The sequence below is a fragment of the Palaemon carinicauda genome, chromosome 17 (assembly GCF_036898095.1).
Source record: "Palaemon carinicauda isolate YSFRI2023 chromosome 17, ASM3689809v2, whole genome shotgun sequence".
Taxonomy (NCBI): domain Eukaryota; kingdom Metazoa; phylum Arthropoda; class Malacostraca; order Decapoda; family Palaemonidae; genus Palaemon; species Palaemon carinicauda.
In genome coordinates, this window is record NC_090741.1 from 60234379 (window position 1) to 60256687 (window position 22309).

At 43.6% G+C, this 22309-nt stretch overlaps 1 protein-coding gene across 4 annotated transcripts in view; it reads right to left on the reverse strand.

The window, feature by feature from the left end:
• LOC137656803 (pyruvate dehydrogenase phosphatase regulatory subunit, mitochondrial-like) overlaps positions 1 to 21191 on the reverse strand; it is a 112577-nt gene extending 91386 nt beyond the window's left edge. For all 4 annotated transcript variants that reach the window (XM_068391107.1, XM_068391108.1, XM_068391109.1 and 1 more), the window contains exons 1-3: positions 20998 to 21191; positions 19013 to 19211; positions 8618 to 8712 (exon numbers count right to left, since the gene is read on the reverse strand). In XM_068391107.1, the coding sequence (XP_068247208.1) occupies positions 8618 to 8712; positions 19013 to 19177 (260 nt within the window). In that variant the 5' untranslated portion in view covers positions 19178 to 19211; positions 20998 to 21191. The remainder of the gene's footprint in view (positions 1 to 8617; positions 8713 to 19012; positions 19212 to 20997) is intronic.
• Between the last annotated feature and the right edge of the window lie 1118 nt (positions 21192 to 22309).

Sequence of the window (22309 nt, forward strand, 5' to 3'; positions counted from 1 at the left end):
TCTTACCTTTCAACTCCCTGACGTCAGCCATGAGTTGATTGCGGTCATTCGCCAATGACTCGACTCTCTCACCTAGAGCCTGGATGGCACGCATCATATCTGCCATCGAAGGTTGATGAGAGCTAGCAGGGGGGTCGGGTGCAACCACTACAGGGGAAGGAATAGGTTGTGGGGCATGGGGAGAGGAAAAATCTACTGAGCGAGACGAACTCCTCCTGATTCTATCCTTCTCTAGCCTACGTGCATATTTCAGGAATTCTTGAAAATCGAATTCCGAAAGCCCAACGCATTCCTCACATCGATCTTCCAATTGACAGGCTTTACCCCTACAATTGGAACAAATGGTGTGCGGATCGATAGAGGCCTTCGGAAGACGCCTTGAACAGTCCCTAGCGCTACACTTCCTGTACTTGGGGACTTGAGAAGGGTCAGACATCTTGAATTAGTCAAAGGGGGGAATTCAAAATCTATCCAAGTCATCAACAAATAATCCAAAATTCAATAAAAGAATGCAAGGAAGTATTGAAGATAACTTCTGCACAGCGATAGCTAATAACCAGAAATGAATACTTCACCAAATAACGTGAAAATCAATCCAGAAAACAACAGCGTATTTAGTAGGTCTTGCCGGTGGCACGACAGAGAGAAAATTGGTTCTGTGTTGACATGGAGTACTTGAGTACCTGCTCGACAGATGGCGCTGTTGATGTACACCCCCACCTGTATAGCGATCGCCGGCGTATTTCGTCCGTAGGTTTTTCTGTCGGGCAGCAGAGCTGACAGCTATATGATCACCGGGTAAGTTTAATATTGAAAAATTTCATATTATAGCCAATGTTATTTTCCATGAACCTTAAACTAGCTTCACTTATTGAGAGAGTATCCATATTGCTGGATTATCAAGCTACAAGAGATCATATTGTAATACTGTACTGTATGTTGACTGAAATCCCTAGATTACAAAAGTAGTTAGGATTTGATTTCATATTGAGATGGTTTATATATCATAGAATAAATTTTTTTCTTCTAACTAATAAAACAAGAAAGCAGAACAACAATATGCATTGTGTGCCTCGAAAAAAGAAAAAAGAAAAAAGAAAGAAAGAAAAAAGAAACAAGCTGCTAATTATCCTATCCCAAACCACCTACAAATAAAAGTTGCAGATTATCCTTAACCAACATCCTATCCCAAACCACCTACAAATAAAAGTTGCAGATTATCCTTAACCAACATCCTATTCCAAACCACCTACAAATAAAAGTTGCAGATTATCCTTAACCAACATCCTATTCCAAACCACCTACAAATAAAAGTTGCAGATTATCCCATAACCTAAATCACCTATACACCTAAAAAAAATCAACCAACACCTATGGGCTGCAAGTGTGCAAGAGCCTGTGCCTGGCCGTACGGGCCAGGCAATCTGAAACAACAACACATATGCATAACAAAAAGATCATTACCCATTCAACCGAAACCCACGTATAATTATTACTGAACTTCAAAACTACAAGTTAAGCCTATAACATCCAGACTTCAACAATCAAGAAATAAATTATGAATTTATTCTTATGATCTAAAAACCAAAATAAGAACAACAGCCATGAGAAAAAAAGATTAGGATACGCAAATATAAGTATGAAACAAAACTTCCCTAATTATGTACTGCATTCCAGCATCAATTTTGTAATGGTATTTTTACATTAAATTCTAGTTTTAAAGCCAATAATAAGAAATTGATGAATAGACATAAAATTACATAAAAAGCACAAAATGATATTTTGATTATAAAATAAATTTTTGAATATACTTACCCGGTGAATATATAATAGCTGACGTCTCAGGCGGCTCGACAGAAAAACACAAAAAACTCGCGAGCGATCGCTATGAAGGTTGCGGGTGTGCCCACCAGCGCCAACTATCGGCCAGATACCGCATATACATGTAAACAGCTCCAGTTCTTCTCATCCCGCTGGGTCTCTATCGGGGAGGAAGGGGGGCCTTTAATTTATATATTCACCGGGTAAGTATATTCAAAAATTTATTTTATAATCAAAATATCATTTTTAAATATTTAACTTAGCCGGTGAATATATAATAGCTGATTCACACCCATGGTGGTGGGTAGAGACCAGAATTAATAAAGTTTACAGCGTATATGCTTAGAGTTTTTGACAGTTATATCATAACAAAACCCAAATATATATAGGTACCTGGTAAGGAAGTTGACTTAGACGATTACTCTGCCTTGTTAGTCTGTCTTCCTCACGAAGCCCAGCCATCCTCTTAGGATGCTGAAAGACTCCCACGAGCTGAAGTATCAAGGGCTGCAACCCATACAACAGGACCTCATCAAACCCCTAATCTGGGCGCTCTCAAGAAATGACATTTGACCACCCGCCAAATCAACCAGGATGCGAAAGGCTTCTTAGCCTTCCGTACAACCCAAAAACAAGATTAAAAACATTTCAAGAGACAGATTAAAAGGATATTGGAATTAAGGGAATGTAGTGGTAGAACCCTCACCCACTACTGCACTCGCTGCAACGAATGGACCCAGTGTGTAGCAGTCCTCGTGAAGAGTCTGGACATCTTTTAAGTAAAATGACGCGAATACCGACTTGCTTCTCCAAAAGGTCGCGTCCATAATACTTTGCAGAGCTCTATTTTGCTTAAAGGCCACGGAAGTTGCTATAGCTCTTACTTCGGGCGTCTTAACCTTAAGCAAGCATCGGTCTTTTTCATTCAAGTGAGAATGAGCCTCTCGGATTAAAAATCTGATAAAATATGACAAAGCATTCTTTGACATAGGTAATGATGGTTTCTTAACTGAGCACCATAAGGCCTCAGATCCACCTCGTAAGGACTTAGTACGAGCTAAGTAGAACTTAAGAGCTCTAACTGGACACAGCACTCTTTCAAGTTCGTTGCCTACGATCTCTGACAGGCAAGGTATATCAAAAGACTTAGGCCAAGGACGAGAAGGCAGTTCATTTTTGGCCAGGAAACCAAGTTGAAGTGAACATGTGGCTTTCTCTGTAGAAAAGCCGATGTTCTTACTGAAGGCATGAATTTCACTGACCCTTTTAGCCGAAGCCAAGCACACTAGGAAAAGCGTCTTGAGGGTAAGATCCTTCAGGGAGGCTGAATGTAATGGCTCAAACCTGTCTGACATGAGGAACCTTAGGACCAGGTCTAAGTTCCATCCAGGAGTTGCCATACGACGTTCCTTAGAGGTCTCGAAAGACTTAAGGAGATCTTGGAGATCTTTATTGTTGGAAAGATCTAAGCCTCTATGTCGAAAGACCGAAGCCAACATGCTCCTGTAGCCCTTAATAGTGGGAGCTGAGAGGGAGCGAACATTTCTCAGATGTAAAAGAAAATCTGCGATTTGGGCTACAGAGGTACTGGAAGAGGACACAGATGCTGACTTGCACCAGTCTCGAAAGACTTCCCACTTCGACTGGTATACTCTGATGGTAGAAGCTCTCCTAGCTCTCGCAATCGCACTGGCTGCCTCCTTCGAAAAGCCTCGAGCTCTTGAGAGTCTTTCGATAGTCTGAAGGCAGTCAGACGAAGCGCGGGGAGGCTTTGATGAACATTCTTTACGTGGGGCTGACGTAAGAGATCTACCCTTAGAGGAAGACTTCTTGGAATGTCTACCAGCCATTGAAGTACCTCGGTGAACCACTCTCTCGCGGGCCAGAGTGGAGCAACCAACGTCAACCTTGTCCCTTCGTGAGAGGCGAACTTCTGCAGTACCTTGTTGACTATCTTGAATGGTGGGAATGCATATAAGTCCAGATGAGACCAATCCAGTAGAAACGCGTCTATGTGGATCGCCTCTGGATCTGGGACTGGTGAGCAATAGATCGGTAACCTTTTGGTCAACGAGGTGGCAAAGAGGTCTATGGTGGGTTGACCCCAAGTCGCCCAAAGACTCTTGCACACGTCCTTGTGGAGGGTCCATTCCGTGGGTATCACCTGACCCCTCCGACTGAGACAGTCTGCCAAGACGTTCAAGTCCCCCTGGATGAATCTCGTCAACAGGGAGATGCCTCGATTTCTTGACCATATGAGAAGGTCCCTTGCGATCTCGTACAGCGTGTGGGAGTGTGTGCCTCCTTGCTTGGAGATGTACGCCAAAGCTGTGGTGTTGTCTGAGTTGACCTCTACCACTTTGTTTCGAAGAATGCTTTCGAATTTCATCAAGGCCAAGTGGACTGCTAATAGCTCCTTGCCGTTGATGTGCATGCTCTTCTGACTTGAGGTCCACAGACCCGAGCATTCCCGACCGTCCAGGGTCGCACCCCAACCCAAATCCGACGCGTCTGAGAACAACACGTGGTTTGGGTTCTTGACTGCTAGGGATAGTCCCTCTCTCAGACTGATATTGCTGTCCCACCAGTTCAGGCATGCCTTTACTGGTTCGGAGACTGGGATTGATACCGTCTCTAAAGTCTTGCCCTTGTTCCAGTGAGAGGCTAGATGGAACTGGAGAGGCCGAAGGTGTAGTCTCCCTAGCGAGACAAACTGCTCCAGGGATGAGAGAGTCCCTACGAGACTCATCCAACTCCTGACTGAACAACGTTCTCTTTTCAGCATTAGTTGGACTTTGAGCAGGGCTTGTTCTATTCGGGTGGCAGACGGAAAAGCCCGAAAAACTGGACTGCGAATCTCCATCCCCAAATATAGAATAGTCTGGGATGGGATCAGTTGGGACTTTTCTAAGTTGACCAAAAGTCCCAACTCCTTGGCCAGACCCAACGTCCAATGTAGATCCTGCAGACAGCAATGACTGGACGATGCTCTGAGAAGCCAGTCGTCCAAGTACAGGGAGGCTCGGATTCCCGATAGATGGAGGAATTTTGCCACATTCCTCATGAGCCTCGTAAACACGAGAGGAGCAGGACTGAGGCCAAAGCACAGGGCTCGAAACTGGTACACCACATTCCTGTAAACAAACCTCAGAAACGGTTGGGAATCCGGGTGTATAGGAATGTGGAAGTACGCATCTCGTAGGTCGAGAGAGACCATCCAGTCTCCCTCTCTGACCGCTGCTAAGACAGGCTTCGTGGTCTCCATCGTGAATTTTGTTTTTGTAACAAAAACATTGAGCGCACTGACGTCTAGCACCGGCCTCCAACCTCCTGTATGCTTTGGGACTAGGAAGAGACGGTTGTAAAACCCCGGTGATTGAAGGTCCGAGACTTTCACCACCGCTCCCTTCTCTAGCAACAGAGACACTTCTTGATTTAGGGCTTGTCTCTTTGACTCCTCTCGGTACATGGGAGAGAGGTCTATGGGAGTTGTTACTAGAGGAGGTTTGCGTACAAACGGTATTTTGTACCCCTCTCTGAGCAACAGAGCAGACTCTTGGTCTGCACCCCTCTTCTCCCAGGCCTGCCAGAAGCTCTTCAATCTGGCACCTACCGCTGTCTGAGGCTGTGGGCAGTCAGACTCTGCCACGGGAGGACTTGGCTCCTCTCTTCTTACCTCTCTTTCCCTCGGCACGAGAGCCTCCCCTGCTGGGAGCTCTGCCACGAAAGGGCGGGATAAATCTAGACGCAGGAGTCTCGATCCTGGGTCTCACAGCAAAGGATGAAGAAGGAGCCCCTTTGCAAGCAGAGGACGCCATCAGGTCATGGGTGTCCTTCTGCACAAGCGAAGCAGCTATATCCTTAACCAGCTGTTGTGGAAACAAGGCCGCTGATAAGGGAGCAAAGAGCAGTTCCGATCTCTGACAGGGAGTAACTCCTGCCGAAAGGAAAGAGCAAAGGGTTTCTCTCTTCTTTAAGACTCCCGACGTAAAGGTGGAGGCGAGCTCATTGGAGCCATCACGGATGGCTTTGTCCATACAGGACATGATAAGTAAGGAAACATCTTGGTCGGCAGACGAGATCTTCCTACTTAAAGCTCCTAATGACCAGTCAAGAAAGTTAAACACTTCAAAGGCCCTGTATACGCCTTTAAGTAGATGGTCAAGGTCCGAGGAGGACCAACAAATCTTCGAGCGTCTCATGGCCAGGCGACGGGGAGAGTCTACGAGGCTTGAGAAGTCACCCTGGGCAGAGGCAGGAACTCCCAAGCCGAGAACTTCTCCCGTGTCATACCAGACGCTCGATCTAGAAGCAAGCTTAGAAGGTGGGAAGGCAAAGGCCGTCTTCCCCAAACTCCTCCTGGTATCCAACCAGTCGCCTAGAAGACGTAAAGCCCTCTTAGAAGAGCGAGAAAGCACTAGCTTAGTAAAGGCTGGCTTGGTAGCAGCTAAGCCTAGAGCAAACTCAGACGGAGGCGAACGAGGAGCAACAGCAACAAAGTGATCTGGAAAAAGATCCTTGAAAATCATCATGATCTTCTTAAAATCCATCGAAGGAGGAACAGCCTTAGGTTCATCTACATCTGAAGGATTATCATCAGGATGAGGATCAGCACCGTCCTCATCTGAAGGAGCTTCGTCCGACAACTGATGAGTCTCAAGCAAGGGAGAGACCTGCCTTGGTGGCAATGCTTGACAAGCAGAGTTCACACGCACCGGAGCATCAGTAGCAGTCCAGGACGCTACGTCATGTAACTGCTTAACAGACTGACTAGCAACAACAACAGGAGCGGGAGGACGCTCGACGTCAACTCGAGACTGCCTTGACTGCCTAGACTGAGCAGTCAAAACAACTCTTGACTGCGGTGCTTGACGCTCAACGTCAAAACAAGTCAACTTCGCTGGTTGGCGAACGTCCTGAACGTCAAAACGAGCATGCGGCAGCGGCTGAAAGTCAACACGGGACTGCATCGAGTGAGGCTCTACAAAACGTGACTGACGTGACTTTGTAACGTCAACGTCAACAGGACGAGCAAAGGCTCGTTTGGGCGGCTGACGGCCAGGATCTCGATCAGCTAAGCGGCGAGGATCATCGTGAACCTGCTCAGCAGAATAGTCCTCCATAAGAAAGGCAAACTTATTCTGCATGTCTTGCAGTACAACCCATTTAGGATCAACGGGAATGGGTGCGGTAAGAGACGAGGGTAACGTCTGTGACTGCAAAACATTGCCTACACTAAGATTCTCGGAGCCTGTGTTACGCTTCTGTTTAGGCGGCGAGCAGTCTTCCGATGACTGCACAGGGTCAGAGCTGTCCCAATGGCTACAACCAGGACGCTGGACCTGTCCTGAAGGGACTGACTTTCGCTTTAAGGGTCTCGAAACCTTGCTCCACGGTTTCTTACGCGATAAGCCTTCGGATGACGAGGAGAAAACAGCCTCGCTCGTCTTATGGTAGGGGCGGTCTTGACGAGACACGCCTGAAACCATAGAGGGAACGTCTGTTCGTTGGTTAAAGCCTCTCGAACCCATAAGTCCTACGACATTACTTCTCCCTGGGGCATGGGAGCTTGCAAGAGGTCTCGGACTAGGCGAACGACAGGCACGAACAGACGAACCCTCTGTCGCAACACTGATAACACTTTGCGCACAAATCACTTTCTCCCCACGATTTTCTAATGTGGCACTCTGACACTTTAACTCTTTTACATCCGCCATGAGTTGATTACGGTCCGTAGCTAACGACTCAACTCTCTCGCCAAAGCTTGAATGGCACGTAAAAGCTTGAATGGCACGTAACATATCCCGCATTGATGGTTCCTGAGTGCTAGTAGAGGGTTCAGGCACAACTACTACTGGGGAAGGATTAGGTTCAGGGGCATGGGAGGAGGAAAATTCTAACGATCTAGAGGAACTTCTCCTCACCCTATCTCTCTCTAGCTTACGAGAATACTTGTCAAACTCAAGCCAATCGAATTCCGAAAGGCCCACGCACTCATCACACCGATCTCCTAATTGACAGGTTTTACCCCGACAATTAGAACACACAGTATGTGGGTCGAGAGAGGCCTTTGGAAGACGCTTATTACAATCCCTAGCATTACATTTACGAAATCTAGGAATTGGAGAAGGGTCAGCCATTTTGAAAAGTCAAAGAAAGTCCAAAAACAATCCAAAGTCATCAACAATTAAATCTATCTAAAAAAGAGTTCAAGAGTTTAAGTTGAAGATAAAACACCTGCACTGCGAAAGCTCAAACCAAAAAGAAGTACTTCACCAAGACTGTTGAAAAACTCCAGGTTAACAGCGAGTAATGGAATCAACTTTTCGATCAGACCGACAGAGAAGAACTGGAGCTGTTTACATGTATATGCGGTATCTGGCCGATAGTTGGCGCTGGTGGGCACACCCGCAACCTTCATAGCGATCGCTCGCGAGTTTTTTGTGTTTTTCTGTCGAGCCCCCGGAGACGTCAGCTATTATATATTCACCGGCTAAGTTAAATATTTAAAAATATACGATTACCAGTTTAAAGAAATTGCAATAGAATAAGCGAAAATCATTAGAAAAGGAGTCTCACAACAGGGAAGACAGGTATTCTACTACTTTAGTATCTGATACACTAATGTCACTGGGAGATACACAAGTATTAAAGGTTTTGTCCTAGTGCTACTGTATATCATATGACGGGACATTACATAATTTTCAAGGAATCAGGTCTTTTGAAGATCATAGAGTGGTTCCTTTCTCAATATTTAGTCCAAATCTTTTATGTACAGTACTAATGTGCTGCTTACTCATATTGGTCCAACACTACAACATCAGTCCATCCATCACGTGTTAAATGGTAGGCTATGCTGTTTCCAACAACACCAGCACCACAGATTACAACCTGAAATAGAAAGAAGCATTCATTATGACAGAGACTAATGACCAATTAACAAAGCATAAACTTAATCTTAAACATTGTTCGTTACTTAGAAATCTTAATTTACTGTCGCATAATTCATATACCATTTTTGTATTTCACTTATAAATTAACTTATATTTCATCTACAAAGGGATGAGACTTGGAGATAAGAGATGTTACTATTTTCTTTCACCAGATAATTGTTATTGATGGAAAGGATAATAATCTGCTAGTGCTAGTTATTCTACCTCTCCTTAGACAGTATGTATACTTAGTCCAGTGATGGAGCTGGTATTGCTACATAACTACTCAGCAACACCCTTACAACCTAAGGAAAAGGGGTCCAAAGGTCTGTGGGTAACATCTATAAGATACAAAGAGGTGAAGGTGCGACACCTTCAAACACACCTTCAGCTTCAAGTATGCCAACAGATAAACCAAAAGGCTACACTGAGGGCTAGGCTTGTGAGTTCTTACTTAAGGTGGCACATCTACAAGCAAACAGCTTTACCAAGCTTGAAGGAACAGTGTCTGAATACTTCCTTCTTGTTCCTGATGGGGTTAATAAAAAGGTTACAATGCTTGCACGTGAGGTGTTTAGTTCTCTTTGTACCATGACGTGACACCAGGCAACTTCAGGTCAACTTACACAGAGATTGTATCGAGGTCCTGAACTGGTGCCCAAGACTGACTAGTAATGGCTCTTTACTGCACAGTCTGAGACAGGAAACCCCTTTCCTCAAAAGTTTAACATCAATAAATTCTCCTACTTTCCTGCTGATGCAGAGGAGAAAGTCTTGAGGGAAAGATTCCTATGATCCCTTCCTCAGGTTAGCAGTAGGCACGTACAATAGTGCCCTGAGGATGAGAACCATCCCAACCTAGTTCCAGTTCCAGGCAAGGAAGTCGGTGGTCTTCTGAAAAGTGCTCTGGCTAGAGAGATCTGTTTTCTACAGCCCCCCACACTAGATATTGTCTCTCTCAGGACCTACCTGACAGCTAGCAGAATGGGAAACCACTCAACTTAGGGCAACCCTAGTGCCCCATGAAAAGGATCAGGACGGTGGATTAACATGTACCACTCTACCTGGATGGTCCAAGTACTTGATCGTGGAAAGGATCGTTAAATCCTGCCACTTTGACATAAGAATCGACCATACCAGGCTCACGGTACAGCTGACCAAGACCTGTAGAAAAAAAAAACCAGATGAGCTCCAGTACCGTACTACCTCTCAAAGGACCCAGAAGGAATCAATCAGTAGGACAAATATATTCTTAAAAATAATATACTGTATTCCTTTTATATTATAAAAACTTTACTACTTTAAGTTTGTAAGTATAGTTTTACTTTCCATTCTCTGCATCGAAAAAGAAATGAAAATGCAAGTCATACTACGTAGTAAATACGTAGCTTACGTCATATGACTGTGACGTCATAGTGTTGGCGGAGTTCCTACCGCCATTATTTTCAAGAATAGGTTCGTTAGTTTTACAGTAGGTTGAAAAAACTTCTAATCTTACCTTTTAAGCTATGAACATAGCGATCAAATACCAAAGAAAATCAAAATAAGCGAATGCCAATAACCAATTTAGTAGTGCATCACCACGATAACTGCCAAAATTCAAGTTAATAACGAGTGAATATCTAACGATGTTGCCGGCATGAGCGGCTGAGATAATCTGAGGGTTCATGGGATGGTTCTAGTACCTTCGCCAGAGGGCACGCAGGTGTTACACCTGGCTACTCAATCTGCGATTGCCGCGAGAGACTAAAGCTATATTTATATAAACACCGGGTAAGTCTTGTGTTTAAAAACGAGTATTGTACAAGGAAAATATTCCCAGTTGGACAGCATTCCCAGGTATCTGTTCTTTGTTTGGGCATGAAATCTGACCCGTTCTGGGTTTGTTTCCTCTCCCTTGAATATAAATTATAAAATTCTAAAGAATCTTGGAACGTATTGTCGGGAGGTTGATCATGATTTGTGAACAAACTTGTTCCATATGTGGGAAACAGCCCTGACACCAGAGAGAAAGAGCAGCAAATAGTAACCTTTCTCTGGTGAGCTCAGAAGCGAAGAGAGGGGACAAGTCTCTTGCCGGCTCAGGGAAGTCCACAGTATGTTAGGCAACAGGACCGGTATTGAGCGGAGGTATCTACTCTTTCGAAAGTACTGAAATATTTTGCGAAAGAAAAGAAACTGAAGATGTAACATCTATCATTCCCTCAATTCAGGATACCAAAGTATCACTAACAAGGAAATAATCAGTATTCTGGGTAAAAAAGGTAAAGGGAGTGCAAACTACTCCAACTCCTTGCAAAAAGAAAGAGTGCCCCCACACAGGGTTGTGCACAAGGTCACGGCAGAAGGGCCATTCACGGGTCCGCAGCAGTGCAATAGGCCATGCATCTTAGGCCTGCCTGGCTACAGTAATGGGGTAGTCAAGCCAACAAACCGGGCCCAGGCTCCAGGCAGTGGCAAGGGGGTATAGTCTCGACCAGCTGGGAGCCATCCACATTCTCAAGAGAGAGATAGAGTAGTATAGTATAGTATAGTATAGTGCTCTGTCCAGATGGATCGATCATCTGATACCAGAAAAACCAGTGAATACAAGTCACTGTTGCATTGGTTTCACCTTGCTGATTGACCTTTAAATATCCAGTCCATAAAAAAACTCCATAGTGACTTTAATATGAACAGAGCTAGCTGTTACCCCAGCCTAACGATCACAAACCAACTTTACAGGTATCGGTTGGCATGATAATTCCTTCGGCTACGTTCCTTAACAGCATGAGGAGTAGTGTAAAAGATGCCCATATTGTGAATATCATTATCACAATAATAAAAATAAAAAATCAGAACTATCACAAACACATGTAAAAAAAATCCAACAGTTGAGAGAGGAAGAAGACAGTTCATCTGTACCTATTGCGGCCAGACAGATAAGTGGACGGGACTTCCCTCGCGCCACCTTTCCTTAACTAATGGCCATTCCAGCACTGCTTCAGAGCTACCTCTATTTTCAAGGATGAAAGGTTTGTATACATGTTGGAACAAACTTGGATGTGCCCAACTTTAGGAGCATTTCTCGTCTTCCTGAAAATAACAGCACACTCCTTTCTGCAAAATGATATTTTCATAATAAAATAAATTTTTGAATATACTTACCCGCTGGTTATATAAAAGAGCTGAAGTCCCTGACGCCAGGGCAGAAATTCAAATCTCGCGCTATCGAAGATACGCCAGGTGTACCAACCGCACCCTAGCGGTAGAACAGGTGGAACTACACACCAACTCCAGTTCTTCCATGCCTCATAGCCATACCATAGGTAGTCTCTAGAGGGGAGGAGGGTGGGTGTTAAATTTATATAACCAGCGGGTAAGTATATTCAAAAATTTATTTTATTATGAAAATATCATTTTTAAATATAGAACTTACCCGCTGGTTATATAAAAGAGCTGATTGACACCCCTTGGTGGCGGGTCAGAGACAGCTACATATAGAAAATTCACTTAAGGGTTACATACAATAAACTTAAGCAGTTCTCACCTGATAAGGAAGCTGACAGCAATGATACTCTGCCTCATTTCGTCCGCTATCCTTAAGAGATCCAGTAATCCACTCGGGCTGAAAATCTCTAGGAGCTGTCAAACGGTACAACCACCTATAACATGACAGAACCTCAACCAATACCCTTGTTCCGGGTGCACTCAAGGAACAAATTGACCACCTAACCAAATCAAAGATTGCGGAAGACTGACGCCCAATCTCCACAAACAACCATAACAAACGAGTTCCAAGAGATAGAAAAGGGGTATTAGGAAAAAAGGGAACGTAGTGGTAGATCATTCACCTACTATCGCATTAGCCGCTATAAAAGGACCCAACGTAAAAAAGTCCTCATAGCGAGTCTGAACATTCTTCAAATAATGGGATGCAAAAACAGACTTACTTCTCCAAAATGTTGTATCCATCAGACTTTGCAGAGAACGGTTCTGTTTAAAGGCCACTGAAGTCGCTACCGCTCTGACTTCTTGTGTCTTGACTTTGAGGAGCCTCTGATCCGACTCATCACACTGAACATGAGCTTCTCGAATCAACAATCTAACGAAAAAAGACAAGGCATTCTTAGACATGGGCATCGAGGGTTTCCGGACTGCACACCACAGAGCGTCTGAGTTACCTCTCAGATTCTTAGTCCTGTCCACATAAAGCCGTAGCGCTCTAACTGGACAGAGAACCCTTTCCAATTCACCGCCAGCCAAATCAGAAAGGTTAGAAATCTCGAAGGATTTGGGCCATGGCCGAGAAGGGTTTTCGTTCTTGGCCAGGAACCCCAGTTGCAAAGAACAAATGGCTTTCCCATTCCGAAAACCAATGTTCCTGCTTAAAGCGTGTACTTCACTAACTCTTTTCGCAGTGGCGAGGGTAACTAGAAAAAGGGTTTTCAAGGTTAAGTCCTTAAATGAAGCCGAGTGTAAAGGCTCAAACCTGTCACTCATGAGAAATTTAAGGACAACATCCAAATTCCAGGCGATGGGAGCTGATTGAATCTTCTTGGTCGTATCAAAAGACCTAAGTAAATCTCGTAGATCTTTATTATTAGAAAGGTCTAGGTTCCTGTGTCGAAAAACCGTCGCCAACATACTCCTGTAACCTTTAATAGTCAATGACGAGAAGTTATGCTTAACTTTAAGGTCCAAGAAAAAATCTGCTATTTGGGAAAGCGAGGTACTGGAAGAGGAAATCGCGTTAGTTCTACACCATTCCCTGAACAACTCCCACTTGGACTGATACACCTTGATGGTTGAAGACCTTCTTGCCCTTGCAATTGCCTTGGCTGCCTTCTTCGAAAATCCTCTAGCTCTAGCGAGTTTTTCGATAGTCTGAAGGCAGTCAGACGTAGAGCTCGGAGGTTTTGATGATTTCGGGCCAAGTGAGGTTGTCTGAGAAGATCGGGTCTCATGGGAAGGCTTCTCGGAACATCCACCATCCATTCCAGTACCTCTGGAAACCAGCTCCTTGACGGCCAGAACGGAGCTATCAGTGTCATTCTGGTCTCCTCGTGTGAAATGAACTTCTGAATCACTTTGTAAAGGATCTTGAACGGAGGGAAAGCATAAACCTCCATGTGTGACCAGTTCATCAGAAAAGCGTCTATGTGCAAAGCTTCGGGGTCTGGAACCGGAGAGCAGTAACACTCTAGCCGTTTGGTCTTCGCGGTGGCAAAGAGATCCACGAGAGGTCGACCCCATAACCGCCACAGACTCTTGCAGATGTCCGGGTGCAGAATCCATTCTGTGGAGAGAACCTGACCTTTCCTGCTGAGTCTGTCTGCGCTCACATTGTTGACCCCCTGGATGAACCGCGTCAAAAGAGTCACCTTCCTTTCCTCTGCCCAGATGAGGAGCAGTCTTGCAATCTCGTACAGAGGCCAAGAGTGGGTCCCGCCTTGTTTCACAATATAGGCCAGAGCTGTCGTGCTGTCCGCATTGACTTGGACCACCTTGCCCCTGATCTGCTTTTCGAAGCCGATGAGAGCCAGATGAATAGCTAAAAGCTCCTTTTGATTGATGTGGAGAGAGGTTTGCTCCACCGTCCAAGTCCCCGAAAGCTCCTGCTTCTCTAGAGTGGCTCCCCACCCCGAATTGGAGGCGTCGGAACACAACACGAGGTCTGGGTTCCTCTGAAGTAAAGACAAGCCTTCTTTCAGTCTGGGTTCGTTGTCCCACCATTGAAGATGAGACTTGATGGAAGCCGAGATGGGAATGCAATCCCTGTCGAGGCTGTCCCCTTTCTTCCAATGGCGGTTGAGATGAAACTAAAGAGGACGCAAGTACAACCTCCCCAGGGTCACGAACTTCTCTAACGACGAGAGAGTCCCCAGAAGACTCATCCAATCTCTGACGGAGCAAAGATCTCTCTTCAGGAACGTTTGGACTTTTAGGAGGGCTGCTTGGATTCTCACCGACGACGGAAAAGCCCGAAAACTTCGACTGTGAATCTCCATCCCCAAATAAAGAATCTCCTGGGATGGAATCAGTTGTGATTTTTCCAAGCTCACCAGGAGACCCAGTTCTCTGGAGAGATCCAAAGTCATCTTGAGGTCCTTCAAACAACAATCGGCTGAGGAGGCTCTTATCAGCCAATCGTCCAGATACAGAGAGGCCCTGATTCCCCTCGAATGCAGCATGCTTGCCACGTTCAGCATGATCTTGGTGAACAATAGAGGAGCCGTGCAGAGTCCGAAACAAAGAGCCCTGAACTGGAAGACCTTGTTTCCGTCCATGAACCTCAGATAACGTCTGCAGCTGGGATGAATCGGAAGGTGGAAATAGGCATCCTGAAGATCTAAAGAGACCATCCAATCGTCCTTCCTCACAGCTGCCAGAACTGTTTTCTGAGTCTCCATAATGAACGTCGAGTTCTGGACGTAACCATTTAGCACACTTACGTCCAGAACCGGTCTCCACCCCCCGGAACTCTTGGGTACTAGAAAAAGGCGGTTGTAAAACCCCGGAGACGTAACATCCTGCACTTCCTCTATTGCTTGTTTCTCTAATAAAAGAGACGTCTGTAGAAGCATGGCTTGCTTCTTGGGACCCTCTCTGTATTTGGGCGAAAGATCCACTGGATCTGTGACTAAAGGAGGATTGGTCAGGAAGGGGATCTTGTAGCCTTCCTTTAACACCTGGACGGACCAGGGGTCCGCTCCATTCCTCTCCCAAGCCTCCCAAAAGTGAGTCAACCTGGCACCCACTGCTGTCTGAAGGAGAGGGCAGTGAGACTTTACCTCGGCCGGACTTGCCCCCTCTGCCTCTAGGCTTCCTTCCTTCTGGTTTAAAAGAGCCTCTACCAGAGGACTTCCCACGAAAGGACTGAGGTCGAAACCCAGAAGAAGATTCCTTAGGTTTACGAGAGGAGAATGACGGAGGCAAAACTTTCCTAGTCGAATGAGTAACTAAGTCATGTGTGGCCTTCTGCGTGAGAGCAGTAGCCACCTCGCCTACCAATTCCTGCGGAAATAAGGAATTAGACAAAGGTGCGAAAAGAAGGCCCGTTTTCTGGTAGGGAGACACTCCTGCAGAGAGAAAAGAGCACATCGTGGCCCTTTTCTTGAGAATTCCAGCTGTAAACAAGGCAGCAAGTTCGTTGGAGCCATCCCTCACACCTTTGTCCAAGCAGGACATCAAATGAACCAAACCACTAGTGTCCGTTTCCGTCATATCAGAGACCCTCTTACTCAAAGCCCCCAAAGCCCAGTCCAAGAAATTAAAAACTTCGAAGGCCCTGAACAGACCTTTAAGCAAATGGTCGAACTCTGGAATGGACCACCAAATCTTCGTCTTCCTTAAGGCAAGACGACGAGAAGCATCTACCAAACTTGAAAAATCCCCTTGGGCAGACGAAGGAAAACTCAAGCCCAACACTTCACCAGTCTCGTACCACACACTAGATTTAGAGGCTAACCTAGCGGGAGGAAAGGCAAAGGCCGTCTTGCCAAAAGATTTCTTGGAGTCCAACCAAGAACCCATTAATTTCAAGGCCCGCTTAGAGGATCGAGAAAGAACCATCTTGGTATAAACTGGGACCTTGGTAGCTTTACCTAAGATGAATTCAGAAGGCGGAGAACGAGGGGCCACAGGGGTAAAAGAATCCGGGAAAATTCCAGTCAGAATAAGCATAAACTTGCGAAGGTCCACAGCATGCTGATAATGCTTTTCCTCCTCATTCTCAGAGACTTCCTCAATAGGATCATCCTCATCCGACTTTTCCTCTGGTTCGTCTTCTGGCAGTGCAGCAACAGCCGCAGCCTGAACCGAAGGAACAACGTCTGGATGGGACTGCCTGTCAAGGCCAACATCTGCGTCAATCTGATGGGGAGAAGTAGAAGTAGATTGATGCGAAACACGGACGTGTAGACGATCATCCTCAACCAACAACTGCCTAGACCGCTTAGAATCCGACTGTTGTTGAACAGAAGAACGCTTGAAATCAGAAGGTAACTGTCGAAGATCGCCGCGAGGTCGCGTAAAGTCCGAGGACTGTTGACGCGAACGATCAAAGTAGTCAGGATGTCGACGCTGCGAATCAATGTTTTGACGCGAAGCGTCCAAAAGTTGTTGACGCGGACGATCCACTACTTCAAATCGTTGACGCGTCTCGTCCACTTGTCGACGCCGATGTTCTTCCCCGCGACCAGAATACGAAAACTGGTCAACCAAAACTCTCTGACGCGACTCATCAAAATCAACCTGGCGTTGAACACTATGACTGGGAGACCGCCTAAGTGATAACTCGTCAAGACCAGATACCATCGAACGTCTGTGCGATAACTGGTCTGACATCGAACGCCCAGACATAACGCGAACACCTGGTTGATAAGAATCCATCAACGACGAGAGTTGTTCCTTCATAGACATAAGCGCAGACCATTTCGGATCAACAGAACTCCTAGAAGGAAGATTCGCACCAACGTCACCACGCATTTCGGGGGAAGAAAGCCAATCCGATGGAAGAGGGGGAGCATGAATAGTAACAAGGTCCGAATCGGAAGGAATCATATCCACACGAACACGGTGATCTGAACGTTTGGCCGGAGTGCAAGCGCTGGGAGAACGAAAACGTTCCGGTGAAACCCACGAACTACATCCTGGACGCACAGGCGATTCCCGACGCTGTGAAACATCATGCGTCCGTTTAAGCGGTCTTGACGCTCGACGCCAGATCTCACTCCCCGACCCTTCATCGGAAGACGGGGATAACGCATGAACCTCACCTTTCCTACGATGAGGGTGAACGACCTGAGCTACGGCAACAGGAACGTTCGAGGGGACGTCTGCACGATTGATGACGCTTCTCGTTCCCTTAAGCCGTTTGACATTACTTCTCCCATGGGTTCGAGAGCTCGAAAGAGGTCTTAGGCTAGGTGAACGACAAGATCGTGCCGACGCACCCTTCGCAACACTAAACACATTATCAACACTTGTCACAACACCGAGAGAGTCACGATTCTTCGGTATCACATCAGACACTGAAACACTTTCCACAGTTCCGATAGGCTCACGGTTTTTCAATACCTTTAACTCGGAAAAGATAGTATTTCTATCGGCTGCTAAGGACTCAACTTTCTCACCAAGAGACAAAATAGCAGTGAACATGTCATTCATAGTAGGTTCCTGATCTACCACCACAGGGGAAGGAACAGGATTAGGAACAGGTAAATTAGGTAGGGCTCTATCCACAGATCGGGAAGAACTACGCCTAACTCTATCTCTCTCTAGTCTCCTAACATAACGATCGAAAGTAACAAAATCATCATCAGTTAAGGAAAGACACTCATTACACCTATCATCTAATGAACAAAATTTACCCCTACATTTTACACAAATAGAATGAGGATCAATAGATCCTTTAGGAAGTCGTGTACGACAACCCTCACTAACACACCTACGCTGAGCAGGGGAGGAGTCGGCCATTTTTAAAACTAACGTGAGAGACCGACAAGCAAAAAGTAAGGGAAAAAGCAATAAAGAAAATCTCAAACAAAAAGATTTCAAGATAAGAACCAAGGGAAATTAATCAACGATAGCTTAAACTCAAAAAAGAACGTTGTACATCACCAAACAACTTCCCAAGAGAGTAAAACAGGAGAGCGAACTTCTATATGTCAGTCAGCTATGACGGCAGAGAGAAGAACTGGAGTTGGTGTGTAGTTCCACCTGTTCTACCGCTAGGGTGCGGTTGGTACACCTGGCGTATCTTCGATAGCGCGAGATTTGAATTTCTGCCCTGGCGTCAGGGACTTCAGCTCTTTTATATAACCAGCGGGTAAGTTCTATATTTAAAATTCTTGAAACTCAGATCATTATTCAAAGAAGGAAATCATCTGGTTATATAAAGGTATTGTTTATATTCGACAGAACATGATTTCTTTTAAAAACCATAATAAAGCTATCTTTGTGTCCAAAGTAAAATACAAAAAGATAATTATTCTACTGTAAACTTGAGCTACAAACCTACATCATCTAGGAGCGATATTAGGTAATTGAATTGCTTGGACCATAAAATAATCTATGCCTCAGCATAAAATTTACCAAATTCATCATCATCATCTCCTCCTATGCCTATTGATGCAAATTGAAAATTGAGAGAATCTTCATCTTCATATTACCATATTAGGCAATAACATTGTTGACTTGACCAAAGATTCCTTACAATTCTAATGGAGAAAAATACAATTCAAATAGTTAATATAGTTTTTTTCAGCAAAAAGTACCTGAGCTTGGCTGGGAAGAGAAAACACAGATCTGACACTTGTAGCTAAAGGTGTCCGGAATCTATTCTTCTGCGAGGTAGATATTTGGCCTCTCGATCTTGGCAAACAAGACTCACTGGATACTTTCTGAAGTATCCAGTTTCTCGGGACCAACTTTCTGAACATTTTGAATGTTTCAGAAAGGTGTGAAGTTCACAACCTGTAAAGAAAAATTCATTATAGAAAATTTTAATGGGGCAAAGTAATACTTAACTAAATTACCAAACAGATAGCTTTAACTATATGCAATAGCTATTTGCACAACAGTGGTGTAAATAGACTTTGCTTAGTGTGTGCATGTCGTAAATATATCCTCGGCAGTGTAACTTATACATATACAGTACATTACTTATGACTAGTGCAATATACATTTTTGGGTTCATGGTTCCTAACTACTCACTCTGCAAAATAAATGTATGGGTACTCTACCACATAATAGATAAGTGCAAAGCTTCTACGCTTATACATATTACTGTAATTGAGCTTGTTTACCTGTACAATAAATAATATTGTTCAGAAAATCTTAGTCTTTAATTTCATTCCGTTCTACCTTAAAATCAGTTGGGATAATACCTTGCTATTAATCCCTTTGACAACCTATTGTGGTCAATCTTTTTGCTATTAATCATTTTGGAGTGAAGAAAGCTCTGGGTGATAGGAGGATAGATGTGAGAGAGGCAAGAGAGCGTGCTAGAAATAGGAATGAATGGAGAGCGATTGTGACGCAGTTCCGGTAGGCCCTGCTGCTGCCTCCGATGCCTTAGATGACCGCGGAGGTAGCAGCAGTAGGGGATTCAGCATTATGAAGCTTCATCTGTGGTGGATAATGTGGGAGGGTGGGCTGTGGCACCCTAGCAGTACCAGCTGAACTCGGTTGAGTCCCTTGTTAGGCTGGAGGAACGTAGAGAGTAGAGGTCCCCTTTTTTGTTTTGTTTCTTTTGTTGATGTCGGCTACCCCCCAAAATTGGGGGAAGTGCCTTGGTATATGTATGTATGTACTGTGGTCAATTTGGACTTTCTAAATTGTTATTTCAGATGCATTAGGCCTACCCTACTTATGTATACAAACAGATCCCTGGTAGGATTTTGTTCTATACCTACACTTATGTCTAGTTTCATTAACGGTCCTAATTTTGGGCTTGAAAATATACTGTATGTTCTGTCATATTTTCTTCATCTTTGCATAGGTCATACACATCATCTGTGTATTTTCCCCTGAAATTTGCTTTCAGATTGAGCATAATAAACCTTGCCTACACTAAATGAATTGCCTTATCCGAATCCAGTTTCCCTCACTGGTATCACACTGGGATCATCACCAACAGAGTTTTATTATAGTTATGAATGGAAGAAGCTTTTCTACTAATAAAACAGGTGTTTCTTATGGAAAATTGTCCGTTTCCTACGAAAATGACAATTTCACAGCAAAAAAAAAAAAAAAAACATTATCTAAGAAATAATAATCAATGGGGTTAGTATGTACAGTTCAGAATGTATCCCTTGCCAGTATATAAGAGCTTGATGTTTTCCTTTTTCCAAGAGCAAAGCAAGCCCACGGAAAAGCAAAAACCATTAAATTTCTAAAAAAATATCCACATTCTTTAAGGGTCTGACAGGTTTTCAGCTTATTTGCTGTTGAAATGAAGGTCAATTTCATTGAAAACAAATTATTTACTACAGAAAAAACAATTTTTCCTGTAGAAAATGTTGTTCCGCCCGTAACTATAATTTTACCCACCAATAGTTGTTATACTTGAGGAAACAAAACCGATTGGTTTGCAATACTAATTATGATTAGAAATGCATAAAACGTAAGACCAGTTGAAAAATATATTGGTAGAGTATTTTGTGTCGAAATAAAGTATCACACCATTAATATTAAAGTTTTAAAAATATCTATTTTACAACTAAACCATCCCGGTTAGGTTACAAACGGATATACGTACCAAGGATCAACTATTTCCCATTCTTAAAATCAGCAGGAAACTTGTTGGCTATATTTTCATGAATATAAGTCATTAGCGTACATGATCAATTTCACCTGTCATGAAACAAGGTGATGTAATTAAGCACCAAATGTAAAACTTGTAGATTTCAGTTCTAGTTAACGAAAAAAATTTGCGAAAGGTTACGACGACTCGCGAATAGTAGTAGTAATAGAAGAATCCTTCTTTATAACGGACCAATTCTAGTTTGTCTCGGATTACATTTAACTTTATCTTCTCTTTTTAAATACTATTCAAGATTTTTTTCTCATATTTCTAGTTTGTTCTTTATAAATATCTGAAGAAGCCTTTATCTGCATGATATGGCTACCACAGGAAATTAAATATACTACTAAAGTTTTGATATAACATATGCAGGAGAATCAGATGCTATTCAAGAATTATTTCATATTTCTAGTTTTTTCTCTAGAAATATCTGAAAAAGTCTTTATCTACATCAGCGGTTCCCAATTACTTTTGGTCATTACCCTACTTCTTCCAAAATCTTGGCTAGCAGCAAGCTCGTTACCCCCACAACGTTTCTGTCATTTTGTACATGAATAATGTAAAACAAATTCTTTTACTTTTACTTGGTTGAATCTTCCTTTATTCGTTTATTATTGAGGCAAGTGTACCCAGCAGTACTATTTCTTCTGTTGTAAAAAAAATTATACATATAATAAGGTTGAAAATAAATGAAGAATATATAATTGAAATAATGTTCATCTGAGGGAAAAAGACAAATAAATCAATATATACATCTGTTGGAAATAAATCAAATAATTTTATGTGAATAATAACATCTTCAGTTGAAAATAAGTAGAGAAAAATATATATGTACTTTACAAAAATCTTCAGTGGTGTGAATAATAACACCAGTTTGAGATATTTTCAGTAATGCGAGGAGATGAATATGTAAGGCAATTTCTGATGTCATTTTCTGGGGTCAATCTATTTCTGTCTTTTCTTTGGATGGTCAAAAGAGCTGAAAAGCCACATATAAGTTGAACCAAATGGTAAACGCATCTTAACTGGTTCTAAACTTGCCAGAGAACTCTTTGTTACAACTAATACAAAATGAAGATAATTTCATGGGGTTAAATTCTTATTGTACGGGGTTTCTTGATTTTATTTCAAGTATTTCTTTTGAGAGTCCATTTGGTTCATATGGCAGATGTTCAGTGTTACATATGAATGAATTCTGAATCCAAGCATTGTTGAGTGGGTTAATTTCATAGAAATATTCTTCCATCCTCAGACGCAGGCTAATTAA